At 46.6% G+C, this 15,201-nt stretch overlaps 1 protein-coding gene across 7 annotated transcripts in view; it reads left to right on the top strand.

The window, feature by feature from the left end:
* LOC144685277 (short transient receptor potential channel 7) overlaps positions 1–15,201 on the top strand; it is a 132,853-nt gene that overhangs the window by 78,479 nt on the left and 39,173 nt on the right. For all 7 annotated transcript variants that reach the window (XM_078549699.1, XM_078549700.1, XM_078549696.1 and 4 more), the window contains exon 4: positions 6,907–7,123. In XM_078549699.1, the coding sequence (XP_078405825.1) occupies positions 6,907–7,123 (217 nt within the window). The remainder of the gene's footprint in view (positions 1–6,906; positions 7,124–15,201) is intronic.

The raw sequence follows: 15,201 nt of genomic DNA on the forward strand, positions 1-15,201 counted from the left end.
ACCCATGATCGTTATGGTACTGTACTGGACTTGCAATTCAAAGATCATGAGTCAATCTGCACTCAGTCACCAGAAAACTGACCAAGAAAACTGCCGGGTTCTTGTAAGAGCCCAGTTGGTTCATTAATGACTTCCCTATCTGAAATAGCCAACACACAACCCCATCCAAAACCTGACTGTCTCTTTTAAGTAAGCCACTCAAACAAAACAGGAGCTACCCAGGGCAGCCATTAAATGGTGCCTTGCAAATGTTACCCACATTCAAGAATAAAAGAAATATTGACGCTGGCTTAGTCTCAACTTTAATTGTGGCTTGTGTCAACATGGAATATTCCTGCTCAAAATGTAAGCGAAACATGGGGAGCAAAAGCAAAAAAAGATTCAGTTAAAAAGAAGCCATGAGCTAATCTGAATTGAGGAACAGCTTCCTCACGTTTATAGATTTATTAAATAAACTGCCAACAGAGCACAACAATTGCAAAATTCTAAGGGCTGAATTTTGCGTTTGTCGGTCGGGCCCACCCGCCCGAAGCGGCAGCGGGCAGGGAGCCAATCTCCGCCGCCGAAATGGGCCACGCCGCCATTTTGTGCGGGCAGACCAATTAAGGCCCACCCAGCGTGTTTCAGACTTCCGTGTTCAGCGGGAAAATTAAATTGGTGGCGGGCGTGTTCACACCGCCGGTTCCAATGGGGAACCGCAGTCTGTATAAAGAACGGCCAGGCAGCCTCCTTTAGGCTGTTAACCATGGCTAGCGACCGGGCACCAGAAGAAGTGAAGGCAGAGGAGGAGGAGGGGGCAGGCTGCACGGTAGGCCAGCGGGGGGCCACTGTGCCCCTCGGTTCTCCGATGCCTGCCTTGCTGTCCTCCTGGAAGAGGTGTCAAATCATCAGGAGATGTTGTTTCCAGAGGATGGGAGGAGGAGGGCCCCTCACGTGACCAGGCAGGCGTGGCAGGAGGTGATGGAGGCTGTTAGCTCTCAAGATGCTGTGCGACGCACAGGAACCCAGTGCCACAAACGCTTCAATGATTTGTTGCGCTCTGGAAGGGTGAGTACCATGTCGGCCTTGGCCATTTTACCCAGCAGGTAGCCTTAGCCTTTGAGGCCCCCTCCCCCCATGTCTTAGTGTCGTTACTGCATTGGGCATTTGGCACACGCAGGGTGGGCAAACAGAGGGTGACCATGCTTACATCAGCCTTAGTGGTTGAGGAGAAGATGGGTTCTCCCCGCAGCATATGTTGGTGTTTGTCGCATTTGAGTAGTCTGGGGGCAACCTGCAGGGCAAGCAGCTAGACACATACTCAGAACTCCAACACATGTCTTATTGATGGTGATGAGATGGTGGAAGGGGAGTCTCAAGGTGTTGTGGCCAAGAGCCATCTGCTGGCATCGCGCCGCACCTAGTTGCACCTCCTTGCCGTGGGTGCTAAGGCCCGTGTGTTATTCAAAGTGATGGACGCCGAATGTGTCCAAGGTGGCCGTTGGGGGAGGGAGTTGGGAGCAGCCGTACTATCTTCTGGGGACTGATCACCAGTAGTGTGGACAGGAGCCGCTGGAGGCCTCAGATGGGCCATTGTGGTTGGGGTGCAGCGTGCGCGTGCATAGTACATGAGCGACCAGCCCCAATAAATGCTCTTCTCTGTTCTGCAGGCAAAAACTGAGAACAATAGCTGGAAGCGTCAGGTGGTGGGCACACCATGCTGCAGCACCTCACTACTTGTAAGGAGCAGGCCATGGAGCTGGGGAAGAGGCAAGCGGCCTGGTCAGCAGGTGTCGGTGAGGCTAGGGTGCAGTGGCCAGGTATTTGAGGGCCACAGTCCAATCCACTCTGTCTCCCCACCATCCAAAGCACTGATGGTTGCTGCAATTGTTAATGCAGCAACACTGCTCATTCAGAGACTGATACAGTCAGACGTGTGGGTCATACACAAAGGTTCCTCGGCCCCTTGAGGTTGCGCGTCTCTTAGCACCTTCCAAAGTCGCCTTATCCTATTTGTGACCACTATCCCCATGGCCTAACATGCCACGGCATCGCTGCTGCACATCCAAAGACTTATATCATCTTAGGAGGGTTTGTACCTCCACCACTCTTTCAGCCAGTGCGACCCACATTACTCTGTCCAAAAGGTCCTCAGCACCTCACCTGTCAACCTCATGGCACTCAACTTAAATAAATGCCACCACATTAGTCATCCCTCCGCCAAGGGGAAATATTGCCTTCTGTCCACCCACATAATGATATGAAGGTCAATAATGTGACCTGTCAATCTCCTGTGCTCCATGGCAAATGTTGCAAGTGTTTGCAATGTTTCCTCATCGCTCCAACTCTCCAGGCCAGCATGCATCCAGGTCAGGAACCTCTGCACTCTCCCCACTTCAATGCCGTCTCTCCCATGAAGCACAGGTCACAACTGAACGCAGAAGTGTAGATGTGGCCTTGACAGCGTTTTCTGCACTTGCAACATGGCCTCCCTTTTCCTACATTCTATTCCTCGGCTAATAAAGGCAAGTCTGGCTTTGACCTTGTTAAATGCCTTATGTTCCTGTTCTACCAGCTTACCGGGTCTGCCCAGCAAGGTCCCTGTAATCGTCGTGACTTCCCACGGTCCTAACATTACTCATGTATTCCCGTACCTTGCTTGTCTTGCCCAAGGACTTAACCGAAAACTTATCCACATAACATTCCATGTGGCATTCCTTAGGCCATCTGACCAGCCTGTCTGTATGCGCGCATAATGGTTGGGCCTCCTCGTGACTATTTACTACCCCAGCAATGTTCGTCTCCTTAGGTTCTTGAAGGGTGAGCGACTTATAAGGCTGGGGGGGAAAGGGATGAAAGGTGTTACTGACCGAACACTAACTGATGCACTGTCCTTGTTGTTAATTTCAGCATCACCACCGCATGGCCGTCAGGAACAAGTCCAGAGCCCCCCCTCCACACCTGAGGGGCAACACTTGCAACCTGCGTCACATCCTTTCAGCGAGCCAGGCACCAGCGCAGCGACAAACACTTCGGTGGGGATTATGATGTCGGCTAATGTCCCAGGGCACAGTGAAGAGGGCACTTCACAATCGCTGGAGGAGATGGCCCGGACAGAGAGTGCCGATGGCGCCAGCAGCTGGAGGACTGCAGGGGACCAGGCACATGCTGAGTCAGGCAGTGATGATGTGCCTCTGGAGATGTCAGCCATGCAGCAGCTGCAGGACAAGCGGCCGGGTGCACGGGAGCATCTGGCAGGGTTGCATGAGTGTGTGCTTCACTTGGTCTCTGTGGTGGGGGAATCCAGGCAGAGTGTCAGTAATGGCATGAACCTCAGGACAGAGCTTCAGGCTTCCTCCATTGAGAGATTGGTGACTCTCATGGAGAGGGGCTTCCAGCGGATTGAGAATCTTCTGATGGGGTTACGCTCTGACCTGCAAGCCCTCACAGCGCTAATGGCCACAGGAGGTCATTCGCAATGTGGGAGATGTTCTGGGCACCAAGTATCGCCGCTTGGTGCCCATCCATCTGCGGTGAGCAGGGATGTCCAATCTGCCTGTCGTCTCTGCGAGTTCCTCTCAGGGCGCTCTAGATGAGGGCAGCAGCTCCTCCGCCCCTCTGCCAGTGACCGTTGCATCCGTTGAGGCTGCGACAACTGGGGAGGTGCCAGTTCTGGATTTGGCCACTCCGTCCCAGGTGGGGCCAGCACAGGCTCCACGGGCCAGAGGACGGCCGCCAAGGTCATCGAGGCCAACAGGACAGCAAAGTCAGCAGGCTGTCTCACAAGCCACTCCGAGCGATGGGGCGGCACCAAGACGTAGCACCCGCAAACAGTCCACTTTTCTGACCATGGCTGAGGGTGTTTCCTTTGTGCTGCATTTGTATGTTTCACAGACATACCATGAGTGTTTGAGTGGACATTGATGTTTCTGTACTAAGCCCTTAGTTGCAGCTGATAAGGTGGAAGATGTAGCACCTAAGTGCCACGTGTGGAAGCGCCAGGCAATGCTGGTCCTACAGATCCATGTGTGTGGAGCTAGCTGAAGGTCCATTGGATTTAAGTGTCCCGCATGTCCCTGCCTCCTTGGTGTAGTAGCCGGTCAGCGTGCTGCCCCTCATCATTGCCCTGTGCTTCCTCATCCTCTGAGCCACTGCTGGATTCATCATGTGCAGCCTCAACCACTGCGTCAAGGTCTTCATCGTCAACTGCATCCCCCCCTTCCAGCGCAAGATTGTGCAGAGCACAGCATACTACCTCTATCACAGAGACGCGATCTGGGGGGTCTGGTGTGCGACCCCTGTGCGGTCCAGGCAACAGAAGCGCATCGTGAGAAGACCGATGGTTCTCTCCACCACAGACCTTGTGAAGGCGTGGCTCCTATTGTACCGCTGCTCAGCTTCTGTTCTTGGATGGCAGAGAGGCATCATGAGCCACCTTCTGAGGGGATAGCCCTTGTCACCCACCAGCCAACCATCCAGCCGAGCCGGAGCACTGAAGAGCCCCGGCACCTGGGAGTGTCTGAGGATGTAGGCGTCGTGGGAGCTGCCTGAGTACCTTGCACAGACTTGCAGAATCAGCATCCTGTGATCACACACTATCTGCATGTTCATGGAGTGGAAGCCCTTCCTGTTGACGAAGGCACCGGGCTCACCTGCTGGCGCCTTGCTGGCCACATGTGTGCAGTCTATAGCACCCTGGACGCGGGGGGAAGCCAGCAATGGCCACGAAGCCTCTGGCTCGCTGTGCCTGACTTGCCTGGTCGCAGTGGAAGTGGATGAAGGTCAATGCCTGTCTGAACAGAGCGTCTGTAACCTGCTTGACACAAGTGTGGACAGCTGATTGGGAGACACCGCAAAGATCACCCACCGAGCCCTGGAAGGAGCCAGATGCATCGAAGTGGAGGGAAACTGTGAGCTTCAGAGCCACTGGCATGGGGTGTCCACCCACACAGTTAGAGGAGATCTCAGGGCCAATCATCTAACAGATATAGTTGACTGTCCCCCTTGAGAGTCGGAGCCTCCTTCGGCTCTGCACCTCAGTCATACTGAGGTAGCTGCTTCGCTGCCTGTATACCCTGGCAGCAGGATAATGGTGTCTTCTGCGGCCCCTTCCACCTTGGACAACCTCTTGACCCTGCACCCCTTGTGCCTGCGCCTGGCCTCCCAAAGGTGGCTCCCCTGGGAGCTGATTGTCCACTCCTGGCCTCCTCCTTATTCTATCCCTCCCTTCCTCCTCAGAGGAGCTGCTTCCAGTGGAGATGTCAGAACCCATACCCAGGCTAAATGGAGGCCTCCAGAAAGCTGCAGGCCCGATAAAGATTACTGTCTGCAGACTGCTGAGCTGAAGCTTCAAAGTACAGAGAAAGGTATTGGAAATTGATCTGAACTGGTAACAATCACACAGGCAAGTTTAAAACACTTTCTGCATTAAATACTTCAGATAAACATTAACAACCCCTTTGAGCCTACATATCCCGCCCGTGGATGAGGTTTGTTAAAAAATCAGTTACCCGCCTGCCCGTTGGGCCCATGCGCCGAGGCGAAGATCGCACGGGCACCTCAAAATCGACTTCAATTGCCGAGTTAAGGGCCTTAACAAGGCCTTTAATTAATGGTGGGCACACGTCGCGCTTCATAGCGCCCACCCACCTAAATATCGCGATGCCGCGCGCTGATGTCGGGACGCTCGCCCAACGTCAGCGCGCGACATTTTAAGCACTGACGTGCGGGCTCCACCACCCGCACATCAGCCATAAAATTCTGCCCTAAATCTTTTGAAAGGGTGCTTCTTAATTCATGGAAAATACGAAGAAAAAGAACATAATTGTTAGTGACATAGTTTGACATGGCAATGTCTCTCTGGAGCTCCAATTTAACATACAAACTAACAAACTGATGGACCTAGACATAAGTTCTGATATTCAATTTTAAATTGATTGGTTTCCCTGTCCAGCTGCTCTTTGCATTATTAAAATAAATCAAAACTGTTGATTTTCTTTTTACAAGGTGAAGTTATTTCTTGATAGATTTTCTCTATGCTATGACATTTTTAGTGATCTAGTCTTTATCTCTTTCATCTATTCCCTTTTTTTCTCTTAAGTAATAAATTAGCTCTCTTTTGATCCAGCACTTTAACGCAAGATGAAAACAAGCGAAGATTCTCCAATTGCTGCCTGTTTCTTGTCTGAAGCCCAAGCGACTGGTATTTGAAAGCCTGGTGGGAACCTTGTGCATCTTTGTGCAAAAGTGTTCCTACAGGTCCCACAAAAAACCGAGTCCTTCCCTCTACCCCTGAAACCCCTCCCTACCAGTTGGCTTACGTGCCCTGTGGAGCACTTGAAAATAATTCAACACCTGATGTCAGGAAGCATGATTGCTTTCCCATGGCATTCTTTTCACCGTTTTAGCTTTTTTATCTCTATGAAGGGGTAAAACTAATTTCCATTGCAAAACAATGGAAAATCCATCTTGCTGTTTCTCTTGCATGTCTAATTTCTCTAATATGTAAATGGTAACTAGTATGGTTCAAATGTCAGCGAGGGAACTGCAGTGGCTCAGTGAGTAGCCCTCCTGCCGGGGTTCTAGTCCTATTCCAGAGCTTGGTGACTACGAAAGGACCCAACCACTGGCGCAGGCAAGCCAGCGTGCATGTGTGTCAGTCCCCAGCCTGAATAAATAGGGGAGGGTTGATGGCAGGAAGAGCATCCAGCTGGAAAACCGCTCGCCAAATCCAAAACAAAAATGATGATTGACATGAAGGTGATCAGCCAGCATTGTGCTGACATCATGTCACATGTGAAAAGCCAGAAGAGGAAGGAAGGGTCGTTTGAATGGCAATTGTCATTGAAATCATATTCACAAATTATTTCAAAGAATTCCATCTTCTATGCCTACTATCTTACGTTCTTGATGCTTCTATGTTTTCAGCTGGGACAAATTTTAAGAAGTCCGTTTATGAAGTTTGTAGCACACGCAGTTTCATTCACCATCTTTCTAGGACTACTGGTGTTAAATGCATCAGACAGATTTGAAGGTGTAAAGACTTTGCCCAATGAAACTATCACAGATAGTCCAAAGCAGATCTTCAGAGTGAAAACGACAAAATTTACATGGACTGAATTATTAATAATGAAATGGATACTAGGTAAGGACCTGCATTTATCTTTAAATGAAAAATGCAAATTACCATGTTTAAAATATTTCCAGACAGTTTTTACATTTAATTTTCCTTGTGCGCATTCATTGTTACTATGTATATGGTACAAGTGACGGGCGCATTCATTCATTCAGACCTGTATTAGCATTGTAAGAAAACTGAGCAAGATACATGGTATCTAAAACAACACAAAATATAAAGTCAAAATACAAAATTAGTATATAACCCAGTAAAATTGTGTTGACTTTTCACATGATGTTGTATGCCTTCAGGCCTGATGCCATGTTGCCTAAGTTTCACAGCCACCCACTCAGGACAGCCAGTGTAAAATGGCAACAAAATTAAGGTCATGCTAAATGTATTTTGCTGAATTATATAAATTGACAAATAGCTGGATGCAAGTTAAGAGCTATAATTTGGTTGTGCTGCTTAAGTGACGTTCATAGTAGACTGCTCAGGCTTTACACTAATGGTTTCTCGTATCATTTAGGTGCCTTGATTGAATTACAGTCTGTGCTGTGAACACAATTCTTTATAACAGGTGGTCAAGGTTGATAGTTTATCCTTCTGTCCATGGCTATCTCCCATTATTCCAGTGCCAAATCGCATTGATTAAACTCGGAAACTGATCTTTTTAATAACAAGAGAATTGCCTGTCCCTATTCAGTCCTCATAATCTTTGGTGTTACTATTGAGGTTATAAACTCCACCAGCAAAAAGTTGAGTGATTTAAATTATTCTTCAACATTAAGTTCACCAGATTGTACCAAGTCCACTTCAGGCCTATTGTAATCAAACATTAATCTCCTTTTGATTCATCATACTGGGAGGAATGGAAGGTTCATATGGATTGTCCATTCAGCATAACGCTAACAAATAATTTTCTTTTTTAGCACGTGTTGATAATATATAAAAACAGCTGTATTATTTTAATTTAAATGGACAGATAACATAGGAAAGCCAGCACCCGAATTTATACTTGGCCTAGCCAGTGGATGAGGTTCCCTGCTAGTGGCACAAACTTAAAAAGCTATGCCTTAGATGCCATTGATCTGTTATCACATTGTGGGTCTTAGATAAATTGTTTGTGGTCTGCATTTATAGATAATGCTGGAGGCAAGGCTATGCTTAAACTTTACCTTTTATTGAATATTATTATGTACAGTACTGGCTTAGCACGAGGCTCTACATAGAATTATCTCTCAGCAAACTGTTGACATGTGATCTCACACCACTGATGATGCAGACTATATATTTACATATTTAACATTAACCCTTTACACTACAGATGAGTTAGCCTGGTTGTGTGTGTTCACCCAGGTACGTTCATGAAATCTCAACATACTTTTTCTTTCACTTCTGTATCACTCTTCATTTAGTCCCTTTCTTCCTGCTGGCACTTAGGTTTTCATGAGCCTTTGTGCTAATAGGTGCAAGTTGTTTTGCATTTTTAATCAGTACACTACTAGAACTAATGGGAATCCCCTTATTTGATATGTCTGGAAGAAGAGAAGACCAATAGAGTGATGCCAGGCAAGTCAGGCTGCATGGGGTAGTCTGGGCCCATTCATTGGTAATTACATATGCAGACAGAAGTGCACAATTTGATCGATCATTAGTGCCGAACGAGGCTTCAACTCTCAACTAAGCTCTCACAGCAGGTTTGACGGTACAGATGTGTGTTATAATCCAACTAACTGTCATGCTATACAAGTTTTAAGAAGTACTTAAGTCACAGCTTGTCATGCTTTGCTTGACACAGCATGAAAAAAGGCGTGTCAGGGTGATTGACCTCACCCACCAAGATACGACCAATCCTATTTGTAGCTATTAAGATACCTGTTTATTAAGGTGAGGAACTAACTTACAAGGTTCAGTTCAGTAGAGAGCCAAATGGAGAAATATGGCATCCACTGGAAGAACACCAGGTGCTAACCTGCACATAAGGCACAGAAAGTGACTTAAAAATTCAATTGCAGCTCTCCCATTGTACAAGATGGAGAAGGAGGAGGAGACAAGCACTATGGAAGATTCCATACCCACAGTGGGTCTTCAGGGAACACTTGTACTTTAAGTTCACTGAGGAGCATGGTGTCAGACATCTCCGTTTCACAATGAAGGCTATCATCGAGTCACCAGCTGCAGCCACAACTCGAGCCTCGAACCAAGCCATGCACAACACAAGCCTTGGCGTTCAAGGTCACCATGGCCCTTAACTTTTATGCCATGGGGTCATTCCAGGCTACAGCAGGTTGCTGTTTGCCATTGCATAAGAGAGGCTAACAAGGTTACCTACACAAGAAGGAACATAGAGAAACATAGAAACATAGAAACTAGGAGCATGAGTAGGTCATTTGGCCTTCGAGCCTGCTCTGCCATTCAATATGATCATGGCTGATCCTCTATCTCAATACCATATTCCTGCTTCCTCTCCATACCCCCTGATGCCCCTAATATCCAAAAAATGATCAATTTCTTTATTGAATATACTCAGTGACCAGGCCTTCTGTGGTAGAGAATTTCACAGGTTGACCACCCTCTGAGTGAAGAAATCTTTCCTCATCTCAGTCCTAAATGGCCTGGCCCAAATCCAGAGACTGTGGCCCCTTGTTCTGGACTCCCCAACCAGGGAAACATCCTCCCTGCATCTAAGTCTGTCTAACTCTGTTAGAATTTTATGTGTTTCAATCAGATCCCCTCTCATTCTTCTAAACTCTAATGAATACAGGCCCAGTCGAACCAATCTCTCCTCATACGACAGTCCTGCCATCCCTGGTATCAGCCTAGTGAGCCTTCGCTGCACTCCCTCTATGGCAAGTATATCCTTTCTTAGGTAGGGAGACCAAAACTGCACGCAATACTCCAGGTGTGGTCTCATCAAGGCCTTGTATAACTGCAGTAAGACATCCCTACTTCTAAACTCAAATCCTCTTGCAATGAAGGCCAATATACCATTTGCCTTCCTAATTGCTTGCTGCACCTGCCTGTTTACTTTCATTGACTGGTGTACAAGGACACGCAGAACCCTTTGTACATCCACATTTCCCAATATATTACCATTTAAATAATACTCTGCCTTTCTGTTTTTCACACCAAAGCATATAACTTCACATTTATCCATGTTATACTGCATCTGTCATGTGTTTTCCTACACTCACAACTTGTCTAAATCGCCCTGAAGCCTCCTTGCATCCTCTGCACAACACCGCCCAGTTTTGTGTCATCAACAAACTTGGAAATATTGCATTTGGTTTCCTCTTCCAAGTCATTTATATATATCGTGAATAGCTGGGGCCTAACTGATCCCTATAGTACACCACTAGTCACCGCCTGCCATCCGGAAAAAGGACCATTTATTCCCACTCTCTGTTTCCGGTGTGTCAACGAATTCTCAATCCATGCCAGTATATTATCCCTGATCCCATGTGCTTTAATTTTGCCCACTAGCCTCTTATGTGGGACTTTATCAAAAGCCTTCTTGAAATACAAATACACCACATCCACTGGCTCTCCCTTATCTATTCTACTAGTTACAAAAAAAAAACTCCAGTAGATTAGTTAAGCATGATTTCCCTTTCATAAACCCATGACGACTTTGTCTAATCCTGTTAATGTTTTCCAAATGTTCAGTTACCACATCTTTTATAACAGACTCTAGCATTTTCCCCACTATTGATGTTAGGCTAACTGGTCTGTAATTCAGTTTTTTCCTCCCTCCTTTTTTAAATAGTGGGGTTACATTTGCCACCTCCAATCTGTAGGAACTGCTCCAGAGTCTATAGAATTTTGGAAGATGACCCCCAATGCATCCAGTATTTTCAGGGCCACTTCCTTTAGTACTCTGGGATGTAGGTTATCATGCCCTGAGGATTTTTCAGCCTTTAACCCCATTAATTTTTCTAGCACCATTTTTTTTACTAATACTGATTTTCTTCAATTCCTCCCTCTCACTAGGCCCTTGGTTCCCTAAAATTTCTGGGAAATTATTTGTGTCCTCTTTTGTGAAGACAGAACAAAAATATGTGTTCAATTCTTCTGCCATTTCTTTGTTCCCCATTATGATTTCCCTGTTTCTGAATGTAAGGGACCTACATTTGTCTTTGCTAATCTTTTTCTCTTCACATATTTGTAGAAGTTTTTACAGTCAGTTTTTATGTTTCCTGCAAGTTTACTCTCATACTCCATTTCCCCTTCTTGATCAATCTTTTTGTCCACTGTTGCTGAATTCTAAACTGCTCCCAATCCTCAGCCTTGCTGCTTTTTCCAGCACCTTTATATGTCCCCTCTTTGGATCTAATACTATCCCTAATTTCTTTTGAAATCCATGGTTGAGCCACCTTAGCTGTTTTATTTTTGCGCCAGACAGGAATGAATAATTGTTGTAATTCGTGCATACGTTCCTTAAATATTAGCCATTGCCTATCCACTGTCAACCTTTTAAGTAAAGTTCCCCAATCCATCACTGCCAACTCGCGCCTCATACCCTCATAGTTCCCTTTATTTAGATTCAGGGTCCTAGTTTCAGATTCAACTTCTTCACTCTCCATCTTAATGGACAATTCTATCATTTTATGGTCGCTCTTCACCAAGAGACCCCGCACAACAAGATTGTTAATTAATCTTTTCTCATTGCACAATATCCAGTCTAGGATAGCCTGCCTTCTAGTTGGTTCCTCAACGCATTGGTATAAAAAACCATCACATACACACTCCAGGAAATCCTCCCCCTCTTCTGTCTCCCTGCCTCCCAACCTCCTGCCATACTAGTTTAAACCCTCCCCCACAGCTCAAGCAAACAACACCCCCCCCCCCCCAGGACATTGGTCCTGGTCCTGCCCAGATAAACCCATCCTGTTTGTACTAGTCCCACCTTCCCCAGAACCAGTCCCAATGTCCCGGGAATCTGAATCCCTCCCCTCTACACCATTTCTTCAGCCACATATTCATCCTGTTATTTCTACTCTCGCTAGCAAGTGGCACTGCTAATTATCCTGAGATTACTACCTTTGAGGTCCTACTTTTTAATTTACATCCTAACTCCCTATATTCAGCTTGTAGGGCCTCATCCCTTTTTTCACCAATGACGTTGGTACCAATATGTACCACAACCACTGGTTGTTCGCCCTCCCCCTTAAGAATGCCCTGCAGCCTCTCCGAGACATCCTTGACCCTGGCACCAGGGAGGCAACATATCATCCTGGAGTCTCTTTTGTGGCCGCAGAAACGCCTGTCTGTTCCCCTTGCTATTGAATCCCTTATCACTATAACCCTGCCACTCTTCTTGGCTCCTGCTGCTTTCCCCTGATGTAGAGTAGTTGCAATAAACATTGCTATTTGTGCCATTTCACCACACTATCCCCTCAGGAAGTCGTCTCCCCCAACAGTATCCAAAACGATATATCTGTTAGAGAGGGGGACGGCCACAGGGGACTCCTGCACTACCTGCCTTCCTCTGCTCTGCCTGGGGGTCACCCAGCCCATTTCTATCTGTTCAGTCTTTACGTGCGATGTGACCACCTCAATGAACGTGCTGTCCATGATAATCTCAGCATCGCAGATGCTCCACAGTGAATCGACCCACAGCTCCAGCTCTGAAATGCAATTAGCCAGTAACCACAGCTGGACACACTTCCTGCACACATGGTCGCCAGGAACACTGGAAGTGTCCATGACTTCCCACGTAACGCAGGAGGAGCATATCACGGGAGCGAGATCTGCTGCCATGACTTCCCTTTAGATTAAGCTTATTAGTTACTCACTTTAAAGAATACTAACTACGCTAGGGGCCTTACTTCACTCCAAACATTCTTTTGTCCAAAGCCCTCACCTTATTTTGTTTAAGCTAATGGACTGCAGCAGTTTAATTAGTAGAAAAGGTAGAAGTAGACCCTACTTACCAATCAGCTGCCTCCCCTGCATTGCATCACTTTTTGAATCATGATGTCACTTCGAATTCCACCGCCTGAAGGTCCTGAGGGTATGCTTCTCCTCTCCGGTCTTGTCCTGTTTCTCGCACCCTTTTATACCGCTCTCACTGACCTCTCCTCTCTGGTCTAAAATTCACCTTCTTCCAACCCTAACAGCAACTTTTAATTAATTGCTAAATTAGAGAAAGACTAGACTTTAGATAGAATTTAACCCTTAAACTCCCCCTCAGTCACCAATCTCCAACTGAAGCTCTCTGCTGCAGTCAAACACAACACTCCTGTGCAGACAATACCTGCAACTCTATCCCTATTGATAGAGCAAAGCAGGATAAGAATTAGATTTGCCCACATTGCTGCCTTCCCCAGGATGCCAGGTATCATAGACTACATGCACATTGCCAACCTGGCATCTTTCTTAATAGAAAGGAATTTCCCCCCCCTAACATCTAGTTTGTTGTGAACACAGGCAAAGCATGATGGCTGGTTTGCTGGCAGCAGTCATGATTTATTTATCCTATGCCAGTCCTCTGTGCCACCTTTAATACAACTGGGGCATCACATCACAGGCTGGTTACTAGGCGACAAAGTGTGTAAGTTTTGCAGTGTGGAAAAGTGAGGGTTGCACTAATGTTGACTGTAGGAAGTGCAGTATATAAGAATAGGAAGAGAATGGATGAGTGTGCTGCATGTGATTGTACAAAAAGTGAAGGGATGCGGGGAGGGGAGTATGAGAAAAAATGGGGCTGTAGATGGTAGAAGTGTGAGCGAATTTCTAGGCCTACCAGTTGGCTGCAGCCATTAGCTTGCTTCCACCTCCTGAGGGAATAGTGTGGTGAAATGGCACAAATAGCAATGTTTATTGCAACTACTCTACGTCCAGGAGCTGTACCTCCATTTCAGTAGCTGCTCCATCATTTGCCAACAGGCACATGACTACACCTTGTTACCTTTCTCTTCATTTCTGCTTGTGACTTCTTATTCTCTGCTTTCTTCAGCTTCAGCAAAGCTTTTGAGTCTTTCTGAAGGTTTCCCGAAATTCTGTCATTCTGATGTGACCTTTCCCTTTATCCTCTTGACTTTAATTTAAATTGATTAACTTACCTCTTGGGCCTCATTGCGCATGCCGCCAATCAGCTACCCACATGAAACGGGCAGAAAGGGGCAGCTGGGCACAGGGGAGAAGTGGAAATTCCAAGCAGGTGGAATTCAGGTGGTCAGAGGTAGCAGACTGCTTACCAGGAAGCAGCTATATTGTCGGTAGGCGGGGGAGAGGGTTCAGTGGGATCTCCAGACCAAACAGAGGAGTCCAGGACAGGAGGGAAGTTGCAGCTTACTTCATGAGGCTCACAGGGTCACCCCTGCTCTTTCTGCCCCCACAAAAGAAAGTCCTGACACTTACCTTGGAGGACCTCCCCATCCTCCTGTCAGCTGCTGACCTGTTTCAGCTTGACTGGAAACTTGTGGCAGCTTCCCCAATCAGATCCAAGTTAAAATCTAGTCGGGTCTAATTGACAAAAGGTGGTGCTGATTTACATAACTTGTGAGACCCCACTTTGCTACCGGTGGGTGCCCCAACCACCTAACTGCAGATACAGTTAAAATCGTGGTCAATGCGATTATACCATGAGGAGGGCAGTACAGCTAAACTCTCCACTTTAAGGGCCTCCACCACCACCACCTCGCCCACTCTCCCCCAGGGTATAATGGGTTAAAATTCTCTCTGCAGTTTCGTTTTAAACTATTATTCATCACTCAAGCCAAAGTTATGAAAGGCAGCTTGATGTAATTTAAAGAAAGGATGAGATTATTGCAACAATATATCCTATTGAATGCTGTTTGGTACTTTCATTTTCTAGGTTAAAATTTAGTAATATCAGCATATTTTTGAGCAATGAATTGCTGGGATATGCATGATATATTATAATATGCCATGAAATGCATATGTTGCATGAATTATGAAGTAACAATAACTTACTTTAGCTTGTCATATATCATAACACATGATAACAACTTCAGTCAGGCCCCAAAGATGTCACTTTTGTCATAAAAACAAAAATTCCACAAAATCTAATATGTTAAATAATCCTCCTAACATAGAGGGCAAAATTTTTACCTCGGTGGGTGGGCAGTGCCCGACCC

Source organism: Cetorhinus maximus, chromosome 10 (assembly GCF_964194155.1).
Source record: "Cetorhinus maximus chromosome 10, sCetMax3.hap1.1, whole genome shotgun sequence".
Classification (NCBI taxonomy): domain Eukaryota; kingdom Metazoa; phylum Chordata; class Chondrichthyes; order Lamniformes; family Cetorhinidae; genus Cetorhinus; species Cetorhinus maximus.